The 25,681-nt window shown below is 51.6% G+C and overlaps 1 protein-coding gene across 5 annotated transcripts in view; it reads right to left on the bottom strand.

Moving 5' to 3' along the window:
• Positions 1–475: 475 nt before the first annotated feature.
• Positions 476–25,681, bottom strand: part of TOX2 (TOX high mobility group box family member 2) — a 130,644-nt gene continuing 105,438 nt past the window's right edge. For 3 of the 5 annotated variants that reach the window (XM_045885792.3, XM_064573208.1, XM_064573209.1), the window contains 6 exons: positions 8,679–8,918; positions 6,090–6,317; positions 5,566–5,646; positions 4,539–4,934; positions 3,724–3,854; positions 476–1,456 (listed from right to left, as the gene is read on the bottom strand). In XM_045885792.3, the coding sequence (XP_045741748.2) occupies positions 1,420–1,456; positions 3,724–3,854; positions 4,539–4,934; positions 5,566–5,646; positions 6,090–6,317; positions 8,679–8,918 (1,113 nt within the window). In that variant the 3' untranslated portion in view covers positions 476–1,419. The remainder of the gene's footprint in view (positions 1,457–3,723; positions 3,855–4,538; positions 4,935–5,565; positions 5,647–6,089; positions 6,318–8,678; positions 8,919–25,681) is intronic. The other 2 variants (XM_064573210.1, XM_064573211.1) reach the window with 2 other exon arrangements.

Genomic DNA, 25,681 nt, shown 5'->3' with positions numbered 1-25,681 from the left:
CCAAAAGCTCCTCCATACCAAGAAACTGTTATTTTTCCAGATGCAGTTAAAATCGTCACATAATTACTACTTTTTTTTTTTTTTTGTAAGTATCACCACCTAACATCTGTCGGGAAATCTGGGTTAGAGTCCCCTGTCTGGGCTGCCCCTTACATTCAGGTTTGGAGAAGCCCCCCTGCCCCGCCTCCCCGGGCTCCCAGAACCCACCTCTCGCCTCCACCAGACGGGGAGCCTGCCCCCCCCCCCCCCCCGCCCGGCCAGCACTCCGTGCCCATAACCCCTGCTCGTCACCAGACCTGCGCGTGTTGGCGCCACCGTCCTGCTTCCGGAGGCGACAACACTGAGGCCGGGGAGGCCCCGCGGTCCGCGCAGATCTTCGGGGAGAGTACATGGCAGGTGAGCCTGGACTCGAAGCCCACGGAGCCGCCCCCAAACGCCTCGTCGGAAGGCCTGGCTCCGGCTTGCCAAGGGCACGAAGAGACAGACGGATTTTCAACTTTTCAGAAGTTTTATTACAAAGAAACTGAGAGAAGCACTGGGCACCGGGACGGACACTTGCCAGGGCCAGGAAACTGCTGCAAACGACGTTAAGAACCCAAACCCAAACCAAACCTGAAAATCACACACACGTTATGATACACTGCATTTCTCTTCTCAACTTTGCTTCATAAATAGACAGAAGTCGTTGTTGGCCATTTTAAATAGACGGACACAGGGTTAAAAACCAGGAAAAAAAAGCGCAACGTCTCCAAGTGTGGCTCTAGTGGTCCCGCTCTCGCTGTTACAGGGGCGGACACGGTTTGGCAGCCGCTTTTGTGCTCATCCCCAAGAGAAAACTTAAAGAAAAATATGTGCTAAGGGGTCATATAAAATGCTCTTCGCCTTAAAGGAAACTACCCCCTCCCCCACAAAATCATCTTATCGACGACGTCTTCAGCACGGGTCTAAAACACTTAGGCAACTACTTACACGGAGCCAACAGTTCGGAGGTTTGGCGACCTGTGTGCACTCGGTGAAGCCGCATTCGCGCGTCCTCGGCCGGGCGGCCGGGCCCATGCCTCCGGGGGTGCGTTTCGGTCGCAAGGCGGCCCCTCCGGGCGGGGCAGCCCCGGGAGCGAGGGCGGGGGCCGGACGTCCAGACGCGGAGCGCGGGTGCAGGGCGAGGGGCGGGGGGCGGGGGCCGCGGGAGCCCTGGAGCAGGCAGGTGGGGGGCAGGAGGTTCCCGCGGGTGCGGCGGGCCGCCTCGGCAGGGTCTGCTGGGAGGTCGAGGAGGAGACTCGGCCCTGGGGCGTCGTCGTTGTGTCACTGCTCTCTTCCCGGTCATCCTGCTTCCCGCCCGGGCTTCCCTCCTGCTGTGGGCCCTTCAGGCGCTGAGCGGTGCCCCTCCAGCAAGCCTCCGGGAGGACAGGGCAGGCGGGATTAGGTGAGGTAGAGCGACTTATCCCTGGGGAGCAGGCTGGGGAGAGAGGGGGGCTGTCAGAGCCGTGGGAGCCCAGCCGGGCCTGGGGGCAGCGCCAGGCCACCTGCTCGCTAGCCTCAGCCCCACCCTGGAGGCGCCCCCTTCACCCCCAGCCCGGAGGCGCCCTGCCCCTCTGAGGACGGGAGGGGGCGCGCAGGTCCCTCCGCCGACGGGCCATAAGCCACCAGCCCAGCTGCCCTCCTGGAATCCCGGCTGGGGACCCCCCGGGCCTCCGCCCTGCGGGAAGGTGGTCCCAACACCGCCTGGCTCTCGTCCGGGCTTAGTCATTTGCAAACTTCACAGAGAATCAGAGGAAGGCGCCTTCTGTGTTTTTAAAATAGGGCGCTGCCTCATGGAGAGCCAGGGGGACCTTGAGGCCATCATGCCAAGTGAAGTGAGTCCGAGGAAGACGAGTAGCGGGTATCGGGTGATCTCACTTACATGTGGGACCTACGCAAACCCCAAACCAAGCTGACAGAGCCAGAGAACAGAATGCTGGTTGCCGGGGGTGGGGGGATGGGTAAAATGGGGGAAGGGTCAGAAGTCTAAGCTTCCAGGGAGAAGATGAGAAAGCCTCGGGGATGCCATGTGCAGCGTTGGGACTACAGTTAGTAACACTGCATTTTTGTGAGTTTCTGTATTTGAAAGTTGCTAAGAGAGTAGCCCTTACAAGTTACCACGGGACAAGGAAAGCATCTGTAAGTGAGCGGCCACGGGTGTTGCCTAGACTCCAGCGGTGGTCAGTCCCCAGCACACACCAGCCTACTGCAGAGCGTGTGCCGTGCACCTGCAACGAATACGCCAGGTCTCCCTCATTTTAAAAAAATTAAGTAAAGCAGGGTACTGCAGTGGTCTGCCCTCCGTGTTGGGGGGCAGCTCGGACACGTTCCATAATGTCCATTAAAGAGCCCCCAGCCCCACACTCTGACTGGGAAGGATGTCTCCGGCAGGAGGGCAGGGGTGGGAGGGCCTGCACCTGCTGAGGGGTGGGGAAGGGGATTCGGGCTGAGCCGAGTCTGCCTGCACAGGTAGACTCCCACCGGGCACCGGCTGTCGGCCGTGGGCCACGGGCCGTGTCTGCTGGCTCACTGGCAGGCTGGCTGGGCAGGGGCAGAAAGGCCAACGGCCGGGGCTAGGGGCAGCCGAAGCTGCCTGTCCCCCACACGTCACGTCTTCCAGGCTGTGGAGCCGTTGCTGGGGCCAGAGACCCCAGGGGTGGCCACGGGATTGGTCCTTGCCAGGGGAATGGGAGTCAGGGTTGGCGGGGAAAGGAATTGGGTGCCCTCTCCGCCCCATTGCCCTCTTCAGCTGCTGAAATGAGAGGTCACTGACTCTTGGAGCAGGAAGACCTTCGAGAGGAAGGGCCGCTAGCGTGCCGTTGAAAGGCTAAGAGGCTAAGAGCGCAGGATAGGGGAGGAGGCCCAGAGGCTGAGGTCCACATAAGGACCACGGAGAAGCCAAGTGGACTGGGGGGTTGGTGTGTCAGGGGGTGCTGGGCTGTAACAGTGGGGGTCCCAGTAAGGTGTGTGACTCCCGCTGTTGGCTCGTTGGCCCTTCGCCCAGGGTGCGGTGGACGCCGCGGGTGCCTCCCCGGGTCCCCTTTCCTGCCCTCCCAGCAGCCTCTGCTCCAGAGAGCTGCCCTGGGCTGGATGAGAGCTGCCTCCTCCAGGGGCCACACTCCCCAGGGCAGCCCACAGCCAGCGGCTGACTGAGCCAGGGAACAAAAAGCCCTAACCTCAAGGCGGACGCAGTGGGCGGTGCACGGCACCAAGCTGCGGTGGGATCGGGCTGAAGGAGTCTCTGGCTGAGCGCACAGCCCCCGCTGGCTCCTTCCCTGGCCCTGTCCCACCTCCCTCCCTCCCTTTCTCCTGCAAGCCCTCCCTCCACATCATCAAGGGCGCCCAAATCCTGCTGCCCAGGCTCCGCTTCTAGGGAACCCGACGGAAGACAGATGACCCATCCGTGAGTGTCACAAGGCGGCCCTCGTGAGAAAACCAGGACGGCAAGAGATACAGCCAGACTGAAGCTGGGCCCCTTTCCCAAGCAGAGCCCTGGCATCAGACCCGCTGAGTCCTTCTGGGGTCTTGCTTTGTTCTGCGTCTTCTCGTGAAGACGGCGGGCAGCCAGCGCCCACGAGGCACGGTCGCGGGGCCACCGTGACCCGCGGGGCCTCGCCTCCCCCCAGCCCTGGGCGGCCCGTGCCCCCTCTTTGGCTCGGGCAGCACTGGGGCGGCATCGGCGGAGGTGGGGCGGGGAGGACCCACCTGCACGTGCTGACGCCACACTCCGCGCTGGGGTAACTGCTGTCCCAGTCCCCGCTGCTGCTCGGGGGGTTGGACGGGCCAGGTGAGCGGGGTCCCGAACCGCTGGGGAACTCGGAGATGTGAGGGAAGTCCTGCCAAGGGGGAAGGAGGCGGGTGAGCAAGGCAGAGATGATGGGGTGCACAGCGCAGGTGGCAAGTGGGGGGGCAGGAACTCTCCATGCCCGCGGGAGTTCACAGGGACACTTCCTCTGGCTTCTACAAAGCCTCCCCTCTGCCTCTCTGCCTGGAATGCTTCTTCCTTTTCCCTGCAGAGCACCTTTTGGAAAATTCAACCCTTCTCCTAGCTGCATCTGGGGGGTGAAGGGCTCTGCTTTCAGGGCCTTTCTTTTTCTGGCCTCAGTTTCCCAGTCTGCAAAATGGAGTTGTTGTGCTGAGCCACGTGAGTCTGTGGAATGTTCAGTGGGTCAGGCCTCCAAGGCTTTGGGGAGAGCCAGGGACCGGGGCTGACCCGGCAGAAGCTGCATGGCCTCGGCGCCTTGGGCCAGGGAGCAGAACTGGACGGAGGATAGGAGAAGGAGGGCCTGGGGTGTCCTAAGACTCTGAAGACTGGGAACTTGTCAACTGTTCGCTGCAGCCAGTACACCTCAGGGAAAGCGTACTAGACCCATTTCACGGATGTGGTGACTGAGGCTCAGAGAGGTAAGGTGCCGAGGTGGTGCTGCCGGCGAGGGCCCGGGCTGGTATCCAAAACCCCGAGCTGCCTGCCTTCCCCACCCAGGGTCCTGAAGAGCACGTTCCCACTGGGCCCTGCTTACCTGGGGCCCTGGAGGTGAGGGGCTCAGAGCCAGCTGCACCTGCAGTGCCATGGGAGTGGGCAGGACCGGAGCCTGGGGGGCTGGAGACATGCTGACAGGCGGACTGAGGAGAGCGCCCTGGGCATGGGGTGGCAGGGGCAGCTGCTGGTGCAGTGGGGGGCTGAGCGGGAAGGAGGGTGGCGGCGGCGGGGATGCGCTGAGGCCTGGCAGCAGGGTTTTGGAGCCCAGCGTCCGGGCCAGGCTGGCCGGAGAGGCCCCGCTGCGGAAGGCCTGCAGGTCCGATGGCGTCAGGAAGGAGGCCAGGCCCGGCATGGCATACATGGGCTGCTTGGGTGGCAGCATTTTGGCCGGCGGGTTCGCCTGAGTGCCCTTGGTCTCACCCTGCTCTGGGGAGCTCTGCAAGGAGACAGACACCAGTCACTCTGGAGAAGACGGATAAGCCAGAACTTGGGCCGTGAGACCCACTGGGTCTGCAACCCGCTGACATGGTCCGTGGCTGGCTCTCTGGCCCCTTGGCGGGGAGCTACGGGCAAACCAGAGGTAATCCCAGGGCCTCGGTGCACTTGGCTCTGACCATCCAACCACCCCCTGCGTTAATTCCTGGGGCTCTCCTGCCCGTGAGGAAGCCCAGCCTCCTCAGCCTGGCCTGTGAGGCCGGCCTCATCCAGCCGGGCCATCCTCCATGCTCCTCTCCAGCCTCTACACCTCTGCCTGTGCTGTTCCCTCAACTTGGAACGCCCTCCCTGCTTGGCCCTTTGCGGCCTGACCCACATGCCTTGTGCTCTGTGACAGCTTCCAGACAAGGCACCTACACTCCTCATTTCAGGCCCGCTGCTCAACCCCACTGGAAGAATGAAGTGAAACGAAATGCACGTAAAGTGCCGGCATGAGCGTGGCAGACAGCAGGTGCACGGGAGAAGTGACCCCACTGGGCTTATTCGTCCTTTCCAGGAACTAGGGCGCTGACCATTCCCGTGGGCCTCGGCGCCTCCCTTATCAGGGCTGGGCCGATGGGCCAGGGTGTTACCTTGGAGACGAGGCTAGCCCTGTAGGCCGCCAGAGCCTTCAGATACTCCTTCTTTGCCGCTTCGGTCTTTCTCTTATAGGCCTGAAAGATCCAAGACATGGGCAACATTGGGGAGAGGTCAGGCGATCAGCCGGAGGTCCCGCCGCTGGTAGCTGGCATTTGCCTCTGAGCTGGTTCTGCTCCCTGTTCTCCCTGGACGCCCTTGAGAGGGGCCAGGGGCGCACGGTCAGTGGGAGAGGAAGCCTGGACTCCAGGCTGGCACGGCTGGTCGGACAAGATGGACAGAGATGCTTATTCTCGCTTAACAGAAGAGGAAGCAGGAATCAGAACGGTTAAGCCGCTAGTGAACTCTGCTGGCAAACAGCGGACCCGGAAGGGCTCTAGCCTCCCAGCTTACAGATGGGCAAACTGAGTCCAGGAGAGACCCCAGCAGGAGGCTTTTCCTGATGTCAGACATTCCAACTCTGTCATTGGCTCCAGGGCCTCAACGCCCTGGGGGAGGGCCCCGGAAGGGACAGACTCACCTGCTTCTGCTCCTCTCCCAAGCTGTCCCACATGGAGGCCACAATTTTGGACACATCCCCGAAGGTGGCACTGGGGTTCTGTCCCTTGATGGCAGCCTGAGTGTCTCTGAAGAAGAGCGCATAGGCTGACACAGGTTTCTGCGGCTCGTTGGGGTCCTTCTTCTTCTTCTTCTTTGGGTTCTTGGTCTTTTTTCCTGGGTCAGTTGAAGGTCTCTTCTCTCCTGACATCTGCACAGGTGAGAGGAGTCAGGAAAGCAGAGACGCCAAGGGCCTCCCCCTGCGGGTTCCCCACCCCAGCCTGAGGCACAGGGGACCTTCCTCAGCAGTGCCCCCCCACCGTCTGTCCGGCTCTGCGCACGTGCCACCCTGGACTCCAGCGCGGGACGCATGGGCCATGCTGTCATGCTCACCGCTCCCTGGTGAGGGAGGCAAAGGACACACACACACACATGCTCACGTGCACACACGTGCACACACACGCTCACAAGCACACAGACGCATGCACACACACACACACGTGCTGGGTAGGAGCTAGGAACCCTGGAGTTTTTGTTTCACTCATGAATGAAAATCAGCAAGGTGGCAAAGTTGACTCAAAGAAATATGAGAGAACCTGCCCTACAGAGCAATGAAACGGTCACCTTTGGGGCTTTTAATCTTTTCTCCTGGGCAGAGGTCATTTGCATCTCTACAGGGAGAACTTAATTTGCCTTTTAATCAGACAAAAATTGTTTACCTCTCTGCCGCTTCTTTCCCAAGGTAACATGTACCTTTACAGAGTGTAGAATCCCCGAATGGATCATGAGTAATGAATCCCGACAACGTACGTTCTCCTAGGGAATCGGGGGCCTCCCGCACGAGCCTGTAGACAGCGTGCGGTTGGCCGTTGAAAGCGTGTGCAGCCCTGTGCTCGGCCCTATTTCCCAGTTTTGAGGATATCAATTTTTCTTAACCATTCTCCCTTCTTGTGATCACAAATAATCCCCAAAGATGATCCTTAGTCACAAAAGATCGGTGTCTTCCACCAACTTCCAGGTGTGTGACTTAGGGCAGGGGGCTTGGTGCCCGGGGGCCCTGTGAAATGACTGGACGGGAAGGAGGTTATGTGACTCGGTGGGTGTGGCCTCACTGGGGATGCCTGGCCTCGGAAGCAGGACCGCAATCCTGTGAGTGTGCGACTCAGGGCTTATCGGATGGGAGCCATGTAGGGATGCTTGCCACAGACCTCAGTGGGTCACCGGTAGGACCCTCAGGCCCCACGGGGACCAGGAATTTGGTCAAAGGTCCTGGATCCTATAGTGAAGACGGTCACTCTCTGCACCAAGCAGATGAAGGTGACACCAGGAATTGATAGGGAATCCGTGGGCCCCTGGGCAAAATTCAGGCCTGCATGTCTGAGGGACAGCGAGGGGAAGCCCGCAGCCCTGCTGCACCTGTTCCTGCCTCTCTCTGCAGCCAGACTGACGTAACCTTTCTGGGGCCTTGGTTTTCCCATCTGCCAATCGGAGAGGACAATGGCCCCGACCACACAGGGCCGTCATGAGGATCCCATGGGTTAATGCTGGTGATGTGCTTAGAACAGTATCCGGCGCCAACAGTGTCTGCTAAATAAAAAAGAAAATAAAAACCGCTCCTGCCTGGCCTATTGTAGAGACCAAGTTGTCCTGGGGATGCAGCCGGACCAGACCCAGAGGCACGCACCCAGCCCAGGCAGTCAGGGCCCCTGCCAGGTCCAAACTGCCCCCCGCCAGGCGTCTGCAGGGCCACTGCGTGGAAAGGGTGAGAGCTCTGAGGAAGCAGAAGGGGAGGTGGGAGTTGGGGGATCAAGTTTAGGTTCTGCCACAGGCTCATTGGGAGAGTCGCTGCGAGCGAGGCCATCCCTGGGCTCTCCGGCCTCTGTTTTCCACCCCAGTAAAACACAGTGCCTTCCGGAGCCAGGGAGAGTTGTCAGTGCGAAGGAAGGACAAGCCTGGACAGCTGGTGACCTCTCAGCCCTGACATGTTCTTCAGAGGCAGGATCACCCATGACTCTAGGGATGCTGGGGGTGGGGGGCATGTACCCAGTGGAGGGGGCTGGGTCAGTTTCGGTGCTGCCCGGGTGTCCTCGCTGGGCCGCACAGCTTTGTCAGAGTATCTTCTCCTAAAAGGCCAAAGTGACCATAGATGTGACCCTGAGGATCTTGCCGATGCCATCAATGTCCCTGAAATGACCCACTGGCCACTGAGGAGTAAGACTTCACGTTTTCACAGGATTCTCTCATCCAGCCCCTGGCCGTGGGTGAGTATCATCTCTGCTTTATACACAAGGCCGTGGGAGTGGAGGGGCACAGCTTGGCAAGGACGCTCCGCTAACTTAGAGGCCACAGCCAGAAATCCCAAATTCCAAGCAGGGCCTTTTCCACTGCCCAGGGGCTCCGGCCGGTGGGCCCTGTTCTACCTGCTGATTTCCTTCCTCTGTGTCCTCCAGCAAAGGACACAGTTGCACTCTTGCGGTCTGGTCTCGAGGCAGGTGATGCCCGTTGCCACGCAGGGCCCGGGCACCTGCTGACGGGAGGGCATCTTAGGGCCCTGCGTGGCCGCCCTACCTACCTTAAGATGCGCTTCTGATTCCTCCTCCTGAGTTGAACTGGAGGGGGAGGGCGTGGCTGACTTGCTCCCTGGGGGTGACGGGGAGCTGTGGGCGATGCCACTCCGGATGCCCATCTGAGAGATGAGCTGGGACTGGCTGAGGGCGCTCATGTGGCTGGCCAGCATCGCTGGGCGGCCCAGCAGGGGCCCCGGCCGGCCCGAGTCATAGGCAGCGACCTCCGAGTGGACCATCTCCTGGATCTAAGAGAGGAGAACGGGGCATGGTGAGTTAGAGAGGACCTGCCCGCCACCATCACGTCCACACACGGCGGGACTCAGAGCAGGGACGTGCCGAGGAGAAGGGTGGCCAGCTCCATGTGAGCTGCACTTTCCCAGGCCCGGGTGAGTGTGGCCCTTCTACTCTGACCCCGGAGAGACTGGGGCACCTGGGGGCGGCCTACAGCTCCTTGACAGTTTGCCTTCTGTTGAGAGTCACCCTGGACAGCCGGTCAGCAGCTCAGCCCTTGCTAGAGAGCTCAGGCCAGCAGCGAATTGATCGTTTTGTGACATCAAATCCTCCCTCCTGGAACACGTGTGTCTCTTCATTTATTCACTGTGCGGGCCAACAGCAAAGAGCGCAGAGGCTCAAAGCGGACTGCATTTTGAAGCCTGGTCCGGCTACTTATAAGTTGGGTGCCTCTGGCTAAGTTACTTAACCTCTCTGTGCCCCAGTTTCTTCATCGGAAAAATGCAGATAATAATTAAACCTACCTTCAAGGGTTGGTTAGGATGAAATGTGCCTGGCACCTAGTAAGCCATATATTGTGTAAGGGTTTGTAAAATACACAGAATTAAATAAATCTCTTAATAAAGCTATGTACTTCTCTTCCTCCAAGTCAGTAATTTTCTTGTTAAATCTTCCCTATGATATTTCTAACTGGTTATTTTGGGAATATAAGAAAGCTCCTGATTTTTACGTACAAGCAGTGCTCACACTAAACACCTATGTGGAACAGTGTGTCCTTTTCACCTAAATATTTTAAATACACACACACACACACACACTGTGGAGTGAGGCATACCAATCTGCATACTCTTGTAATTATTTTTATTGCCTTTGCACCTGTGTTTATCTTCCTTTGTTATTTCTGACGCCGAGTAGCCGTGTTTTCCTCGCACATTTTCTTCATTAGGCAACCTTCATGGATTTTCCCCTTTTATTATGTGGGAGGTTTCTTCCTCCTCAAAAGAATCAAATTTCAAATTGTTTATCACTTCTCCGTTTTCTGATTCCTTAATATCTAATCTTCTGTATCTTTATTAATTACGTCCTCTGATTCTAAAAGATGCGTGACTGTTGTTTCTGCCCCCCCCCCCCGATTTTGGTCATGTTTCTAATTCATTCTTTTCATTCTATTTCATTAGAAATATGTCTAATGCCATGAAGTTGCCTCTGGGCATGACTTTGACATTTCTCATAGATTTCACCATGAAAGATTTTCATTAGCGTTCTCTTCTGTGTGTTTATTTTCTATTTCAGTTTTTATTTTCTTTCATCCAAGAGTTGTTTAAAAAACGTTTTGGAAAAAGAAAGTTTTGAAATTTCTAAGAGGTTCATTTTGTTTGTTTGTTTCTTTTCCCTTTGCTACTAATTTCTACTAACACAAGTGATCAAAGGACATCATCTGTACTTCTTGCACGTTTGAGACTGTGGTAAGCTTTCCTTTGGGACCGAAATATGTTTATACTTTGTGTCTGCTCCACAGGCCGCAGGAACAGGGTGAGCTTGTGTGCAGATTAACCTGCTCCATTAGTGGCCTCGTGGTATGATTTTGATTCCTTCCTTCCTTTTTTGGCACGTCTAAGTTGCCTGCAACTTTTCTGCTTCCATCACAATCTTCCTTCAATACTTAAAGTGTTTTGTTTGGGGACTTCGATGTTGTTTTTTATTGCAAAAGGAAAACTCCAACTATGCCTTCATTATGGATTAAATGTTAATATTATTATAAAGCACCTCCCTTTTGCTTTCAATTCAGTGGAGTCTGATCTGAACATCGCCATCCTTGCCTGGATATGTATTTGTTTGAATTTGTCTGGTGTGTCCTCAGTTCTGAGGAACTTTCATTTTTAGGTTTCTCTTCACTTACACTTTTTTGGGGGGAGGGGTTATCTTTGGCAAATGCTGTCATTTGTATTATGTGCTTTTTGAAAGACTGATTTTCATAATATTTTCCATGGCTACTTTGGGTCCCATGCTTTCTTGAGTTACATATATAAGTTAGTTACATAAATACATACTTTTTAAACTGTCTACTTCATCCAGATTTTAGCACTAATAGCATATACCTAGGATAATATTATCATATTTTTAACCTGCTCTATGCTTTTTGTAGTTAAATTCCCAATTGCAATATTGTGAATGCCTGTTGCTTTTTAAAACTTTCCTTCTCAAAGGTTTATATGTTTTATCTACCCAAAGAATCAGTTCTTATACTTAAAAAAAAAACATTTTGACAAGTTTTCTAGGAATTAAATTTTGCTTTTCTATGAATGTTGACCTCAGGTATCATCAGTGGCTTTTTGTGTAGCTTTCAAATTAAATAATTTATTTATACTTTCACATTTTCTTTTCTAATAATATTAGTATCTAGGGCAGAGGTTCAAACAGGGACCATTTGCCGAGGAACCTGGTCATGTCTAGAGACGTTTCTGGCTTTCACAACTGGTGTGGTGTGGAGGTGGTGCTACGAACCTCTAGTGGATAGAGGTCAGGGATGCTGCTGAATGTCCTGCAGGCTGTAGAATGCCCCCTACACACACACACACACACACACACACACACACACACACACACACCCCAAAGTATTATGTATCCCAAAATGTCAATTGTGCTGAAGTTGAGAACCCTTGCTCTGTAGCTATGATTTTTTTCCCCATGAGGAGCATTTTAACTGCATCATAGAAATATTTTTATAAATATTCTATAACTGGAGATTTTATTTTTTTAACCTAAAGTTATTTGGAGAAGAGTCTTTATTTAACATATCCTTTTGTTATTATGGTCAGAAAACCTGATTCCTAGAATTTTATCTTTTTGGTATTGGGGTTTTCATTATGGCTTAGGGCATGATCATTTTTGGTAAAATGTTCCTGTGCATCTGAAGTCATGTTTATGCTGTAATATACACATTTCTCTCTGTGTCTATTCAATAAACTAACTGTTTTTGACTACTTCAGCTGTGAGATCTCAAGAAAAATGAGTTAAAGCAGCTCCCATGCTCCTGTGTTCCCCTCAGTTTCTCTACAGAATTTAAACAGGTTTCCTCACATATATTGATGTGACATTATTCATTCCTACAAATGTTCCAGAATGCTATATTTTCATGATGGCTTCTCCTTCTTAATAAAAAAACCCAGCATCTTCGCCTCAATTAATATTTTTATGTTAGATCTGACTTCACCTGTGATTCATATCTCTCTTTATTTTTCCATTTTATTACTGTTCTGCATCACTTTAAGTGTGCATCTTGTAAATAGTGTATAGGTAGATTTTGGTTCTGAGCTCTTTTTGTGAAATATATATTTTATTATTATAGCAATCATAGAGAAACCCAAGAAACAGACTTCAAGTGCACTGTTTCAAAGAGTAAAAGATTTTACAAAGAATTCGATTTAAAAATGGACAAAGAACTTGAATAATATTTTGAAGACATACAAGTGGCCAACAGGTTCATGAAAAGGTGCTCAACAGCACTCATCATCAGGGAAATGCAAATCAAAACCACAATGAGCTACCATCTCTCATCTGTTAAAATGGCCATTGTCAAAAAGGTAAGAGATAGAGGGTTGTGAGTTTGGTCCCATCTTGGGCTCAATGCTGGGCATGGAGACTACTTAAAATAAAAAAAAAAAAGATAAGAGATCAAAGTGTTGGCAAGGCTGTGAAAAAGGGGGACCATTGTGTGCTGTTGGTGGGAATGTAAATTAGAGCAGCTACAACGGAAAACAGTCTGGAGGTTCCTCAAAAAATTAAAAACAGAACTACCATGTGACCCAGCCATACCACTTCTGGGTATTGATCCAAAAGAAATGAAATCACTACCTTGAGGAGATATCTGTGTTCCCGTGTTCACTGCATTATTTACCATAGCCGAGTCATGGAAACAACCTCGTGTCTTTGAACAGACGAATGGATAGAGGAAATGTGGTACATATGTACACTGTTATTCGACCATAAAAAAGAAGGAAATTCTGCCTTTTGCGACAGTATGGATGGGCCTGGAGGGCAGTATACCAAATGAGATAAGTCAGACAGAGAAAGACAAAGACTGTAGGTTCTCACTCCTGTGGGGGCCTAAAAAAGCCAAACTCAAAGAAAAAGAGGAAGAATGGTGGTTGCCAGGGCCAGGGGCTGGGGAAAATGCGTGAAGGTGGTCAAAGTGTACAAACTTCTAACTGCAGGACGAATAAGTTCTGGGGATCTAATGTACAGCATGGGGATTCTAATTAACAATATCTATTATATACTTGAAAGCTATTAAGAATGTAGATCTTAAAAATTATCACCACACACAAACACACAAAGGTAATTATGTGAGGGGATGGAGGTATTGATTAACCTTACTGTAATAATAATTGCACAAAATATATGCATGCATCAAATCATGTTGTAGACCTTAAAATTACATATGTTAAATGTTAGTAATATCTCAATAAAGCTGGAAAAAATTTTAACTCTCAAGAAAATAAGAAGCAAATCTCTTCTCTAAACATCCCTCTTTCCATTTCAACATGTACACACTCTTCTTTCCCTGAATCTTAAACAAGAATCTGACATTATTTCTTCAAGGACAAAATGGCCTTGGGGTTCTGTGTTTAGGACTTGCGTTTTTTTTTTTTTCCTTCCCAGCAGTGTGCTTAGAATTCTTCAACCAGATCTTCCTGACTCTGTAATTTAATATATTGCCAACATGGGATAATGGCAGACTTCTGAATTTTTGCAAATCTGCAAAGTATGAAATGTTCTCAAAGTTGTTCTAATTTGCACTGTCCTGATTACTAGAGAGGCTGAACACGTTTGCTTAAGTTTACTGGTCATTTGGGTTTCTATTTATGCAGCTGTTGGAGTGTAAGCTAGTAAGTAACGTAAACGCTTCCGGAAGCAATCTGATTAATACCCAGGTATAGTGAAGATGTGCAATCCTGTAACCTAGCAATTCTACTCCAAGATATTTATTATAAAGAACTTTCCCAGATGCACAAGAAGACATATATACTGCAAGATAAATTTTAAAGACATTAGAATGGGCAAATGATTGTGCTTTTGGTGGAATGCTAAGCGCTGGCTCGTGGACTTCTGGGGTTATCTGTTTCTAAAGGAATGTGTGCCTTTGTCTTTGATTAGGCTATTGTACAACTTTGTAACCTGTAGAAAACTGAGATTAGTGCATCTTATTTTTTATCATTAAATTATTTTCATTGTGGAGGCACTGGGGTGGCTCAGTCGGCTAAGTGTCTGACTCTTGATTTTGGCTCAGGTCTTGACCTCAGGGTCATGAGTTCAGGCCCCGTGTTGGACTCCACACTGGGTGTGGAGCCTACTTAAAAAAAACATTTTTTTCATTGTGGTAAAATACACATAACATAAAATTTACCATCTTAAACACTTTTTTAAAGATTTATTTATGAGAGAGAGTGTGAGAGAGCAAGCGCTTGCAAGTGGGGGGAGGGGCAGAGGGAGAGAATCCTCAGACTCCCCGCTGAGCAGGGAGCAGGAAGGGAAGCAGGGCTCAATCCCACAACCCATGAGATCACAACCTGAGCCAAAACCAAGAGTCGAATGCTTAACCAACTGAGCCACACAGGCGCCCCTAATCTTAACCATTTTTAAGCGTACTGTTGATATTCACATTGTTGCACAACCATCACCACCATCCATCTCCAGAGCTCTTTGTATCTTGGAAAACTGAAGCTCGACCAATTAAACAGTAACCTCCTATCCTTCCCTCTCTGTGGCCCCCGGCAACCATTTGACTACTGTGGAATTTGACCACTAGTCTACGAATCTGACTTCCCTGGGTACCTCCAGTAAGGGGAATCATACAGCGTTTGTTCTTTTGTGACGGGCTTATTTCACTAAGCACGATGTCCTCAACGTTCACCCATGTTGTAGCCTGCATCAGACTCTCCTTCCTTCAAAGGCAGAATAAAATTCCATTGCCTGTGTACTCTGCATTCTGTTTGTCCATTCCTGTCTTGATGGGCATTTGGTTTGCTTCCACATTTTGGCTGTAGTGAATAATGCTGCTACGAAGATGGGTGTTTAAGTACCTCTTCAAGTCCCTGCTTTTGATTCTTTGGGGTACACACTTAGAACTGCTGGATCATACAGGAATTCTATTTTTAATTTTTGAGGAGCTGCCATATTGTTTTCTATAGCAGCTGCACCATTTCACATCCCTATCATAGTGCACACCTCCACATCCTGGCCAAAACTCATCAGGTTTTTTTATAGTAGCCATCCTAATGGGTGTAAGGTGGAATGCGAGGGATTCTTGTCCATGAAAATGCAAATAAATGTTGTCTGGTAGAGGTACAATTGATCCCACCTTGTAGAAAAGAAGATTCCAAACACTATATTCTCTGGGTCAATAGATATCAACCAGTTTTGCATTTATTAGATTTATGTCAACATTCTTGGTTGCTGATACCTATGTGTATTCATCAGATTCTCCTTTGAGCCAAATGTAACGTATTATTGGCTTTCTCATTAGTGAACGAGTTAAATAAATGGACACGTCTTCATTTTATATTCACACCAGAGTCATGGTGTTACCTTTCAAAACATATACATGATAACAAAGATAATCATTACAGTGTTTTCCAAATTCCAGAAGAACTGGAAATCATGTCAATGTTCACCAATTAGTGAAATGGTGAAATCTGTGATCTATTCACATAACAGCATTCTGTACCGAGTTAAAGGGATTGACCTACAGCTACACCTGCCGATGTGGATGGACTCAAAAACGGTAATGAGTAAAAAGAGTCTTAGGATACATGCAGTATAATACCTTTATGTACATGTTTAAAACATAAAACATTACTACAAAGTGTTTAAGGACATATAAAAATGTAGTAAAAGCATTTTAAAAAAACTCTCAGGAAAGGAAAGACAGATACAAAGGCAACTTAATTTGTATCTGTAATATTTTCATTTTTCAAAAACAGATCTAAAGCAAATACTAATTAATAATAATAAGCAGGGGCTCTTCCAAGCACCATGTTGAGGCTGAAGGTGCCGGCTTCTGGGAAGTCCGGGAAGGCAGCTGGCATGCGCACCACTTAGCTGGCTATGTAATGCATCCTGAAATAAGGGGTGATCGCTCCCCTGAGCGCCAGCTTGGGCCCTGAAGCCTCCGCTCCCTTGCCCAGCTGCCTCTTCACTGGATGCCCACAAGCATATCAACATGTAGGAAATCGAACTCCATTCCCCTTCGGTCTGTTTCACCAAAACACTGAATGGCCCTGCCAGCCTTGCAGTTTCCCGAGCCCACGCTGGGGCACCAACCTAGATTTCTCCGTGTTCCTTGCACCGCCCCCCCCCCCCCCCACCGCCCCAGACACACCTCTGCTGGCTCTGCCTCTACAGCGAACCCTACGTCCCCTCACACGTCTCCAGCCCAAGCACTGTCAGCTCTCATTTTTCCTGTTTCCTCATCTGCTCTCCCCACCTCCCGCCAGCCTCCTTCCCATACACTCACAGGAGGGATCTCTAAAATACATGAATGAGACCACGCTACTCCCCTCCTTAAAATTCTTCCTCCACATCCTGAACCTCTTAGAGTGCAATCCACTCCCCTTTCCACGGTCTTCAAGGATGTGCATTATGGAGCCCCATCTGAGGCTCCAGCCCTTCTTGCAAACTGTCCCCGCCACCTACTGCATCCCTCACTTGCCTTGGCCTCCCTCTCTCAGATCTTCAAGTGCAGGAGGCCTTCCCCAGTTCAGCTCTCTGTGCCCGAGCGTTCCTCCCCTTGGTCTCTGCGTGTGGCTCCTTGTCTTTCAGATGTTAACTTGAATGTCACCTCCTCAAAGAAGCCTTCCCTGACCACTTTGTCTAAAATCCTAACCCACAACCGTTATTTTGCATCATCATATTGCCTGTTTCCTTCATAGCGGTTATTTCCAGCTAAAATTATTTTGTTGCTTTATTTGTCTATTGTCTCCTGAGAGCATCCTCTGCTGAGGGCAGAATGGAAGTTGAGCACCCTGAAGTGTACCCCTCAACCCTGAGGGTCAGGAGCGTGTGGAAAGGCCTGGGCTCTCTCTCCCCTTGGTGGGGCAACTCTGAGGTGTTCTGTGCTCTCCTCAGAGGGTCCGCAGTGGGGCTGTGTTCCTGTGGCCGCAGGGTCACAACTCACCAGCCCGCCCTTCCCTGGCTTTCTTCCCTTCCAGTATCAGTTCCCTTCCTCCTTTGCAGGGCCTCCTGGCCTCACCCCCACACAAAATACTTGCGCCCAAACCTTTGTGTCAGAGTCTGATTTTAGGGGGATCCCAAATTAAGATACCAGCCCCCTCTCAGGTGCCATGCTGGCCACCGGAGCAACCCCTCTTGAGTATAAAGGGTCTCCTCCCTACTCAGACTCTTTCAGAAGCTCCTCCAGGGCCTGCTAGCATTGTCCTAGCCCTGTGAAACAAAGATCTGCACCCCCTCTGTCTTCCTGACCTCTCCAGATCCTTCCCAGAGCTCCCCAGGGACGCGTGGGCTTCCCTCTAAATGGAGACTTTCCCCCTGTGGCTCATGGGTCCTTCCCTCCTTGTCATCATCCTTCGAGACGGACCTGAAACATCACCTTCTCAGAGAAGTCTTCCCTGACCTCCCTCTCCAGCGCCCCCTCCTCTGGCCACACCGCTTTCCCCAGCTTTCCCAGGGCTCAGCATGTTGGGTGTCAAGCATCTGCTTCTGGGCAGAGACGCAGGATGGGCCTCCCCAGCCCCGGGCAGGCGGCCCAGCTCGCCTGGCACTTAGGAGGTATGTGGCGACCAAAGGCTCCACGCCCCCTGCTTCTCTCATGGGAACATATGGACACATCAGGAGCCACATCCGCAGCCTCTCTGGGAAGGTGAACAGAGGAAACAGTAAGGAGGCGGCGTTGTGAACGTAATTAAATTCGCCTGGCTTAATAGGTTCTTGGAGGGGCAGGAACACAGAGGTGTTTTTCATAAGTTCCCCATTTGCAGCCTCTGTGGAGAGAAGAGCCCCAGGTGCTGGGGGTGCCCCCACCCGGGGAGGGGCGGGGGAGAGGATAAGCAATGGCACCTCCTCCTTCCTGCCTTCTGCTGGTTCACAGAACTAACACCCCGCCTGCTTCCTCCCAGGCAGGGACGTGGTGTCATTAAACAAAGCCTCACACTCTGCCTAGGGAATTGGGACTTTTTTTCTGGAGGCGACAGCAGCTCAGCTCAATTCTGTTCCCTCACTGAAGCCTCTGCCTCGGCTCCAGAGGGGCCAGAAACTTCTCCTGAATTTCTAGTCGGACCCCAAAGGAAAATTAACAAGCCACTGACCAGCATTTTACAATCCCTCCCACGGCCCCAGAGTGGCTCTTTCCAACTGATACTGATCTCCCTGTTCTACAGAGGACAGTAACAATTGTGATAATGATTACAATACTTAGTATTTTACTGAGTGAGTACTCACTGTGTGCCAGGCACTGTGCCAGGGGCAGCATGAACAACAAAAACACTCTTATCACCCCTGTTTTAAAATAAAGACACTGAAATTCAGAGAGGTTAAGTGACTCTCCCAAGGTCACACAGCCAGGAGTGGGAAAGTCAGAATTTGGGTTGTCTTCTGAGACTGAGATCTTTTCATATCTTAAAGGCTCTAGTATGGGACGCCTGGGTGGCTCAGATGGTTAAACGTCTGCCTTCGGCTCAGGTCATGATCCCAGCGTCCTGGGATCGAGTCCCGCAGGGGGCTTCCTCCTCCTTGGGAGCCTGCTTCTCCCTCTGCCTCTCTCTCTCTCTGTCTGTCTCTCATGAATAAATAAATAAAATCTTTAAAAAAATAAAAATTAAAAAATAAATAAAGGCTCTAGTGTGGGTGCAGGGTAATGAACCTGCTCTCACAGGGCAGGTGTGCAGATCCAATGAAAAGATAGCTTTGTACAGAGCTTAGCACATGGTAGGTGTTCCTTTCCTTCATTCCCTTATGAACTTGTTGAAAGTATCAGCTTGAAGCTTGAACCAGATCTCAACTGGGCTAAGAAGTGGCCGGAAAAATGGATGTTTCTGGAGTATGAGAGAAGCCAGGAAGGAAGCTCCAAAGAAAATAAAAATAACAGCCCAAGGCCTGGCACAGACGTAGTGCTTCACAAATATTTGTTAATATTGGTTAGATCAGGAGTTGGCAAGCTTCTTCTACAAAGGGCCAGATATGAAATATGCTAGGCTTTGCAGGGCAGATGGCCTCAGTTGCAACTATTCAGTTCTGCCATTGTAGCACAAAAGCAGCCCTGGACAACATGTAAATGAACAGGCATCGCTGTGTTCCAATAAAACTTTATTTAAACAAACAAGTGGAGGGCCAGAATTGGCCTATGGCCACAGATTGCCAATCTCTGGTTTAGTTGAATATTAAGTAAACAGAAATAGTGGTAGAAGCACTATCCTTCCGGTGGCAGTTAACATCTGCCAGGCACGGACCTTCTCAGCATATTTAATTCTCACCCAGTCATGGGAGGAGGGTGTGTTTATCATTAGCATCTTACAGACGTGAAAGCTGAGGCTCAGAAAGGGAAGTAACATGCCCCAGGTCATTTAGTGTAAGTGATAGAGATGCGATTCAAATCAAGGCTGTCTGGTTGCCACGCCCGTGTCCTCAGGGACTACACCTCCAGCCCACCCTCCTGTCCAGCCCCTACCCCAGGAAACAAGCACTGGGTGCTGTCCCTCAGCTAAACCCTGCCCTGGCCACCACCTGGGGCCTTGCTCTAACTGCACTGCAGCCTCTCTTTAAAATCAGAAAGGCCTGGACTAGTCACAGAGACCTGGTAGTCAGTCCCTATCCTGACGCTGACCTTCCATCACTGTCTTGAGCCTCCTTCTTAGGTCCTCAACTAGGCCTCTGCCTTGAGCTGCCCTCATCAGAACCACCTCTGTGGTCATCCTACTTCTCTAGTCCCCCAGGGTCCCAAGCCTGCTCCTGTTACTCATTTATTCAACAAACATGCCCTGAGGGCTGCTGTGTCTGGGCCCCTGGGATAGATGGAGGAGACAGAGAGTCTGATGGGGGAGGCAGAGATGCCTGCACACAGTTTTTTGTTTTTTGTTTTTTTAAAGATTTTATTTATTTATTTGACAGAGAGAGAGATAGCGAGAGCAGGAACACAAGCAGGGGGAGTGGGAGAGGGAGAAGCAGGCTTCCCGCAGAGCAGGGAGCCCGATGCGGGACTCGATCCCAGGACCCCGGGATCATGACCTGAGCCGAAGGCAGACGCTTAACGACTGAGCCACCCAGGCGCCCGCTTCCACACAGTTTTAACCAGAGCAGCAGAGGGACCTGGGTGGGGTCAGAGAAGGGGCCCCTCCAACACCTGGAGAGCCCGCAAGCATCTCCCCAGAGGAAGACTCTGAGCGGCGGACTCTGGAAGGGGAAGTTTGCAGAGGATGAGGAGGTGCGGAGGGCATTCCCGGGAGCAGGGACCACCCATGCAAGGGCGCAGAGGCACGGAGTAACGTGATGGCTAGTTTATCTGCCACTTTGACTGGGCCACAGGGTACCCAGAACTTTGGTCCAACGTTATTTAAGGTGTGTCTCTGAGAATGCTTCTGGATGAGATTAACCTCTCGCTCAGTAGACTGAGTGAAGCAGATTGCCCTCCCTAAGGTGGTTGGGCCTCATCCAATCCACTGAAAACCTGACCAGAACAAAAAGGCTGAGGGAGAGGGGACTTCACCAGCCCCAGTGCTGGGACATCCTCTTTCTCAGGAGAACCCGGACTAATCCACGTGGCATGATGAGCTCTACAAGCTGCCCACAGCCTGGCATAGCCGGACCGTTGGGAGGAGGGGGAGGCGAGGACAAAGCAGCATTGGAGTCTAGCACCGGGGGACCGAGGTGCAGGCATCGGGCCTGCAGGTGCTAAGGCGAGGGCCACAGACTTTAAGCAGAGGAGGGTCAGAACCCAGATCTGTGTGCTGCCAGCCACCAGGGAGTCCTGTGATCCGTGGCAGAACCGCCTACCTGGGGAAAGTTGCCTGGGGACGCTAACAAGAGTCTCAGGACTCCAAGCAGCAGAGAGAGCCTGGGTAGCTGTTCCCTATTTCTCTAACAAATTACCTCAAACTTGGTGGCTTAAAAGAACACAAACTTGGGGGCGCCTGGGTGGCTCAGTTGGTTAAGCGACTGCCTTCGGCTCAGGTCATGATCCTGGAGTCCCGGGATCGAGTCCCGCATCGGGCTCCCTGCTCAGCGAGGAGCCTACTTCTCCCTCTGACCCTCTCCCCTCTCATGTACTCTCTCTCATTCTCGCTCTCTCAAATAAATAAATAAATCTTTAAAAAAAAAAAAAAAGCACACAAACTTGGGATGCCTGGCTGGCTCAGTCGGTGGAGTGTGCGACTCTTGATCTCAGAGTTGTGGGATCGAGCCCCACAGTGTGTGTAGAGATTACTTAAAAGTAAAATCTTAAAAAAAAAAAAAAAAAACCACACGCACACTCATCCCCTTATTAAAGTTCCAGAGGCCCGAAGTCCAGAATCAGCCCCATCAGGCTACAGTCAGGGTGCTGGCAGGGGAGGTCCCCTCTGGAGGCTCCAGGGGGGAATCTGTCTCTTTGCTTTATTTTTTCTTTTAGGATGGAAGCTGTCCTTATTCCTTGGCTTGTGGTCCCGCATCATGTGGCCTTTCCTCACTGTGCTTCATTGTCACACCACCTAGTCCAGGGGGTTGGCCCCTCCTGCCCCACCTCCCTTATAAGGATTCATGAGTACAACATTGGGCCCACCCAAATAATCCAGGATAATCTCCCCATGCCAAGATTTTTAACTTAATCACATCTGCAAAATCCCTTTTGCCATATAAGGTAATATATTCACAGGCTCCAGGGACACCTCGGGGGCGGGGCATTATTTCGTTGACCACACTCAGCATCAGTCATGTGGGAAGTCACACCCGAAGCTCCTCCTCGGCCAACCAAATCAGCTCTCTGAGGTTTCCTTGGGCTTTAAGAGTCAAATACTTGAAAATTATTTCCTTTTATGAAAAAAACAAAAAACATTCCAACACCAAAGAAAGGAAATGAAAGCCAATAGGAAGCCTTCCCCAGTGCCTGCCTCTCGCCCGGAAGCCTTGTCAGTTAAGTATTTCTAATAAACTTTCATGCTTGGTGGGAGATCCCTCGCATGCTGACGAATTTCTCCTGAAATCTGAGATGTCTTGTTCAGAGTAATAGCTATATAGTGCACAGGTGCCCAGCTGCTATTGTAAAATCAGTAAGCATTTAATTGAAACAAACGACCATAATAATAGTACATTATCCCTGCAGGCCGCGCGCCATCATGGTTTTAATTATTGAGTTAAGAGTCAGACTAATTTATCCTTTTAAGGCAACAGCCCCATTCCTGGATACACTGATCATCCTGTGATGAATATGAAGACACCAGCAGGGAAGGGTGTAAATGGAAAGCAATCTGTCCCCTTCAGGGCTGGTTTCGTCTTGGAAGAAGGGTTTGCAGAACAGGGTCTCTGAGACACTGGGTCTGGGCCTGCTCTACTCGGGGAGTGCGGTTTCTGTTTGGGCTGAGTGGGAGCTGCGGCCCTCACGCCCCCGCTCAGAGCCTGCCCTAGCTCCCCACCGCAGTCCAAGAAAAGCCCAAGTGCTTACAATCCACAAGCTCCCAGAGCAACCCCACCAGCAGCACCAGCAGCAGCTTGCTACCTCTCTGGCCTGCCCCCGTCCCCCTTTAACTCCACTCCTGCACGCTCGCCTCCTGCTATCCCTTGAAGACACCCACGCATGCTCGAAGCTCAGGGTCCTTCTCTAGCTCAGTGTGATTTTGCACCGCAGGGGACATTTGGCAATATTTGGAGACATTTTCAGTTACGACCGGGAGATGCTACTGGCTTCTACTGGGTACGAGGCCAGGGGCTCTGCTAAACATCCTACTATGTGCAGGACAGCCTCCCCCCGCGAAGAATGACCCAGCCCAAAATGTCAGTAGCACCAAGGGTGGGAAACCCTGGAAGTTAGCTGTTGCTTCTGTAGGGGATGTTCCTCCCCACCAAGGGGGGATACCTACCCCACTTACTGCCTCACCTCCTGCCCATCTTGGTCAGATCTACCCTTTCCTACCTTCCCTGACCATCCTCCCCAAACTGCCCTCTGCCCCCCTGGCACCCTCCCACCTTCTCAACCCCCTTCATGCTGCCGTTTTCTTCCTTCCAATGCATTGATCACCTGCGAACACACTACCTGACTTCTTTATTACTTTACTATTTATCTTGCTCCGCCTGCCAGGGTGTGAGTTCCACGCGGGCTCACATCTTCCTGTGTTCACCCGTGGACTTCCAGCACCAGGACAGCACCTGACGCACAGCAGGGGTTCAGTGAATGCTTGTTGAATGAATTATCTGCTCAGACTCCTTCCTCCTTCACGTCCTACATCCACATGGCCTCCAGGTCGGGCAATGCCACCTCCTCATGATCTGCCAAGTCCACCCCTTCTGGCCCAGGCTCAGCACCAGTGATTGTTAATTCTGTGTCCGCTTGGCTGGGCTAAGGGGTGCCCAGAGAGCAGGTAAAACTTTTCTGGGTGTGTCTGGAAGGGTGCTTCCGGAAGAGATTAGCATTTGAATTGGCCAATGAGTAAAGCAGACTCCCCTCACCAGTGCAAGTGGGCATCAGCCAAGCAAGTGGGCATCAGCCAATCCATTGAGGACCCTCACATAGAACAAAAGAGAACAAAAAGGCAGAGGAAGGGCAAATTCTCTCTCTTCTGAAGCTGGGACATCCATCTTCTCCTGCCCCAGACTTTGGAGCTCCAGGCTCACAGGTCTTTGGACTTGGACTAAATCATCCCACCAGCTCTCCTGGCTCTTCAGCCTGTAGATGGCACATTATGGGACTTCTCAGCCTCCATTACCACAGGACCCAATTCCTATAATAAATTTCCTCTTATATGTATGTCTGCATATGCTCTTCTGTTTCTCTGGGGAACCCTCACTAACACAGAGCCCATGCTGCTTAGGCATCTGTCTAGCAGGTGTTCTGGGGTAACTTCTGAGTGCCAACCGGCACACACTCAGTTCCTCAAGGGCAGAAGTAGAGGCCTGTGATCTGTCACAGCCCCGGGGCCCTCACGGTGACAGCCCATGAGCCACAGACCCTGAGACACAAAGAAGGCAGGCAGAGCCCCTGTCACTCAGGAATGGCCACCAAGTCCAGCGGGACAGACAGATGAGTGAGCCAACCATGTCACAGAGTGTGACACGTTATTAATGCACCCACCCTTAATGCGCCGTAGACGCACTCACCCACACAACAAATGCAGCGTGTTTCCTGCGGTCCTATTCAGGCCTACGAGATTCTTCCAGCACGTTAAAATTGTGTGCCACCAAGGAACCGCCTCTGGCCACAGAGGATGCTAACCCAGTGGAACCCAGCAGCAAGTGGAGGGGTGAGCGCTCTCCCTGTGCCCGTCCGCCCCCACCCCCCTCCTCTCATCCCGCCCAGCCACAAGTTCTGGCATGAAAGCACTTTCTGCATGTTTCTCTTCAGTCTGTGTGCAGGTTGTCCTTTTCCCCCATAACCCAGCAGCAAAAAAGGCATCCTTCCCCACCTTCTGTGAAGTTACCTTTCCAGTTCTTACTGAGAGTTTATTTAGTAAGAATTGAACATATAGTTTTTAATAGGATCATTATGGTTTTCTGTTAATGCTGTGGTTACAAAGTTGCATAGACCTTGAGAGGTTTGCCCTGGCCCTATTTTTCCCGTAAGCTCTGTCATTTTTAGGATTTTGCAGGTTTTGTAGAATTGCGTCTCTCCTATCATAGCAGAAACATCTGTATTTACTCCATATCTGCTATGTGCCAGGCACTGCAGAACACGGATTTCATGGTGAATAATACAGGCGCGGTCCCAGCCCCCACAGAGCTGACGGTCTTGTCGGGGAGACAGGCATCAGTCAATTCCACACCCAAGTCAACATGCAGTCACAATGGTGATGAGCGCCGGAAGGAAAGCCATGGACCACTGTGAGCTTGTGAGGGGCAGACTGGGGCTCTGGAAAGGCCTCAGTGAGCAGGTTAGTGGGGGGGCATGAGGAGGACAGGAAGGAGGAGCTTAAAGAGCCAGGAAGGGGCCAGGTGAAGATGTTCAGACTTCCTCCTGAGGGTCACCAGGAGCCCAGAAAGATTTTAGGCAGATCAGTGACTTCAGTTTTAGAAAGGCCAGCTTGGCTGCTAGCAGGTGGCAGTTAACAGGTGAGAAGTGACATAGTCACTGTGGCAGGTTCAGATAATGGAAAGGAAGAGATGGCTGTGAGAGAGGCCAAGGGAAGAGAGAGAGGCAGGATTTGGGACTGGTCATGGCAGGTGGTCCAGGATAACACCAGATCACTAATGATATTCACAGGCTGGTCACATGGGAGGAGAGACATGTGCAGCCGGGTGGGGAGGAGGGGTCAGCTGCGGGCAGGCTGAACTGGGGCAGAGCATCCAAGTGGGGTCACCAGGTGGGGATGGTCAACTACATGGTCTGCTCTTTAGAGGTGGGGACCGAGCAATGGAAACTGTCCTGGGGTCCCTGGAGGTCCCCAGCCCCCATGGTGGAGAAATCGGTCTGAGGGAGAGGGGGGTGTGGGAGGGGCTGTGAGAAGGGGTGGTCTGAGCAGTGGAGGATGCCTGGAGCGGCCTGTGAAGTCACATGGAGGAAGCAGAGAAGGAGGGCATTTCAGGAGGAAGGGAGTGGCCCCTAAATGTCAAGTATGATAGAGGCAGGGCGTGCCCCATGGATTTG

Source organism: Mirounga angustirostris, unplaced genomic scaffold, assembly GCF_029215605.1.
Source record: "Mirounga angustirostris isolate CCGP_5_RB_7025 unplaced genomic scaffold, mMirAng1.0.hap1 SCAF_10, whole genome shotgun sequence".
Lineage (NCBI taxonomy): Eukaryota > Metazoa > Chordata > Mammalia > Carnivora > Phocidae > Mirounga > Mirounga angustirostris.
The sequence above is the reverse complement of the archived record's forward strand: the minus strand, read 5'-3'. Positions and strand labels throughout refer to the sequence as shown.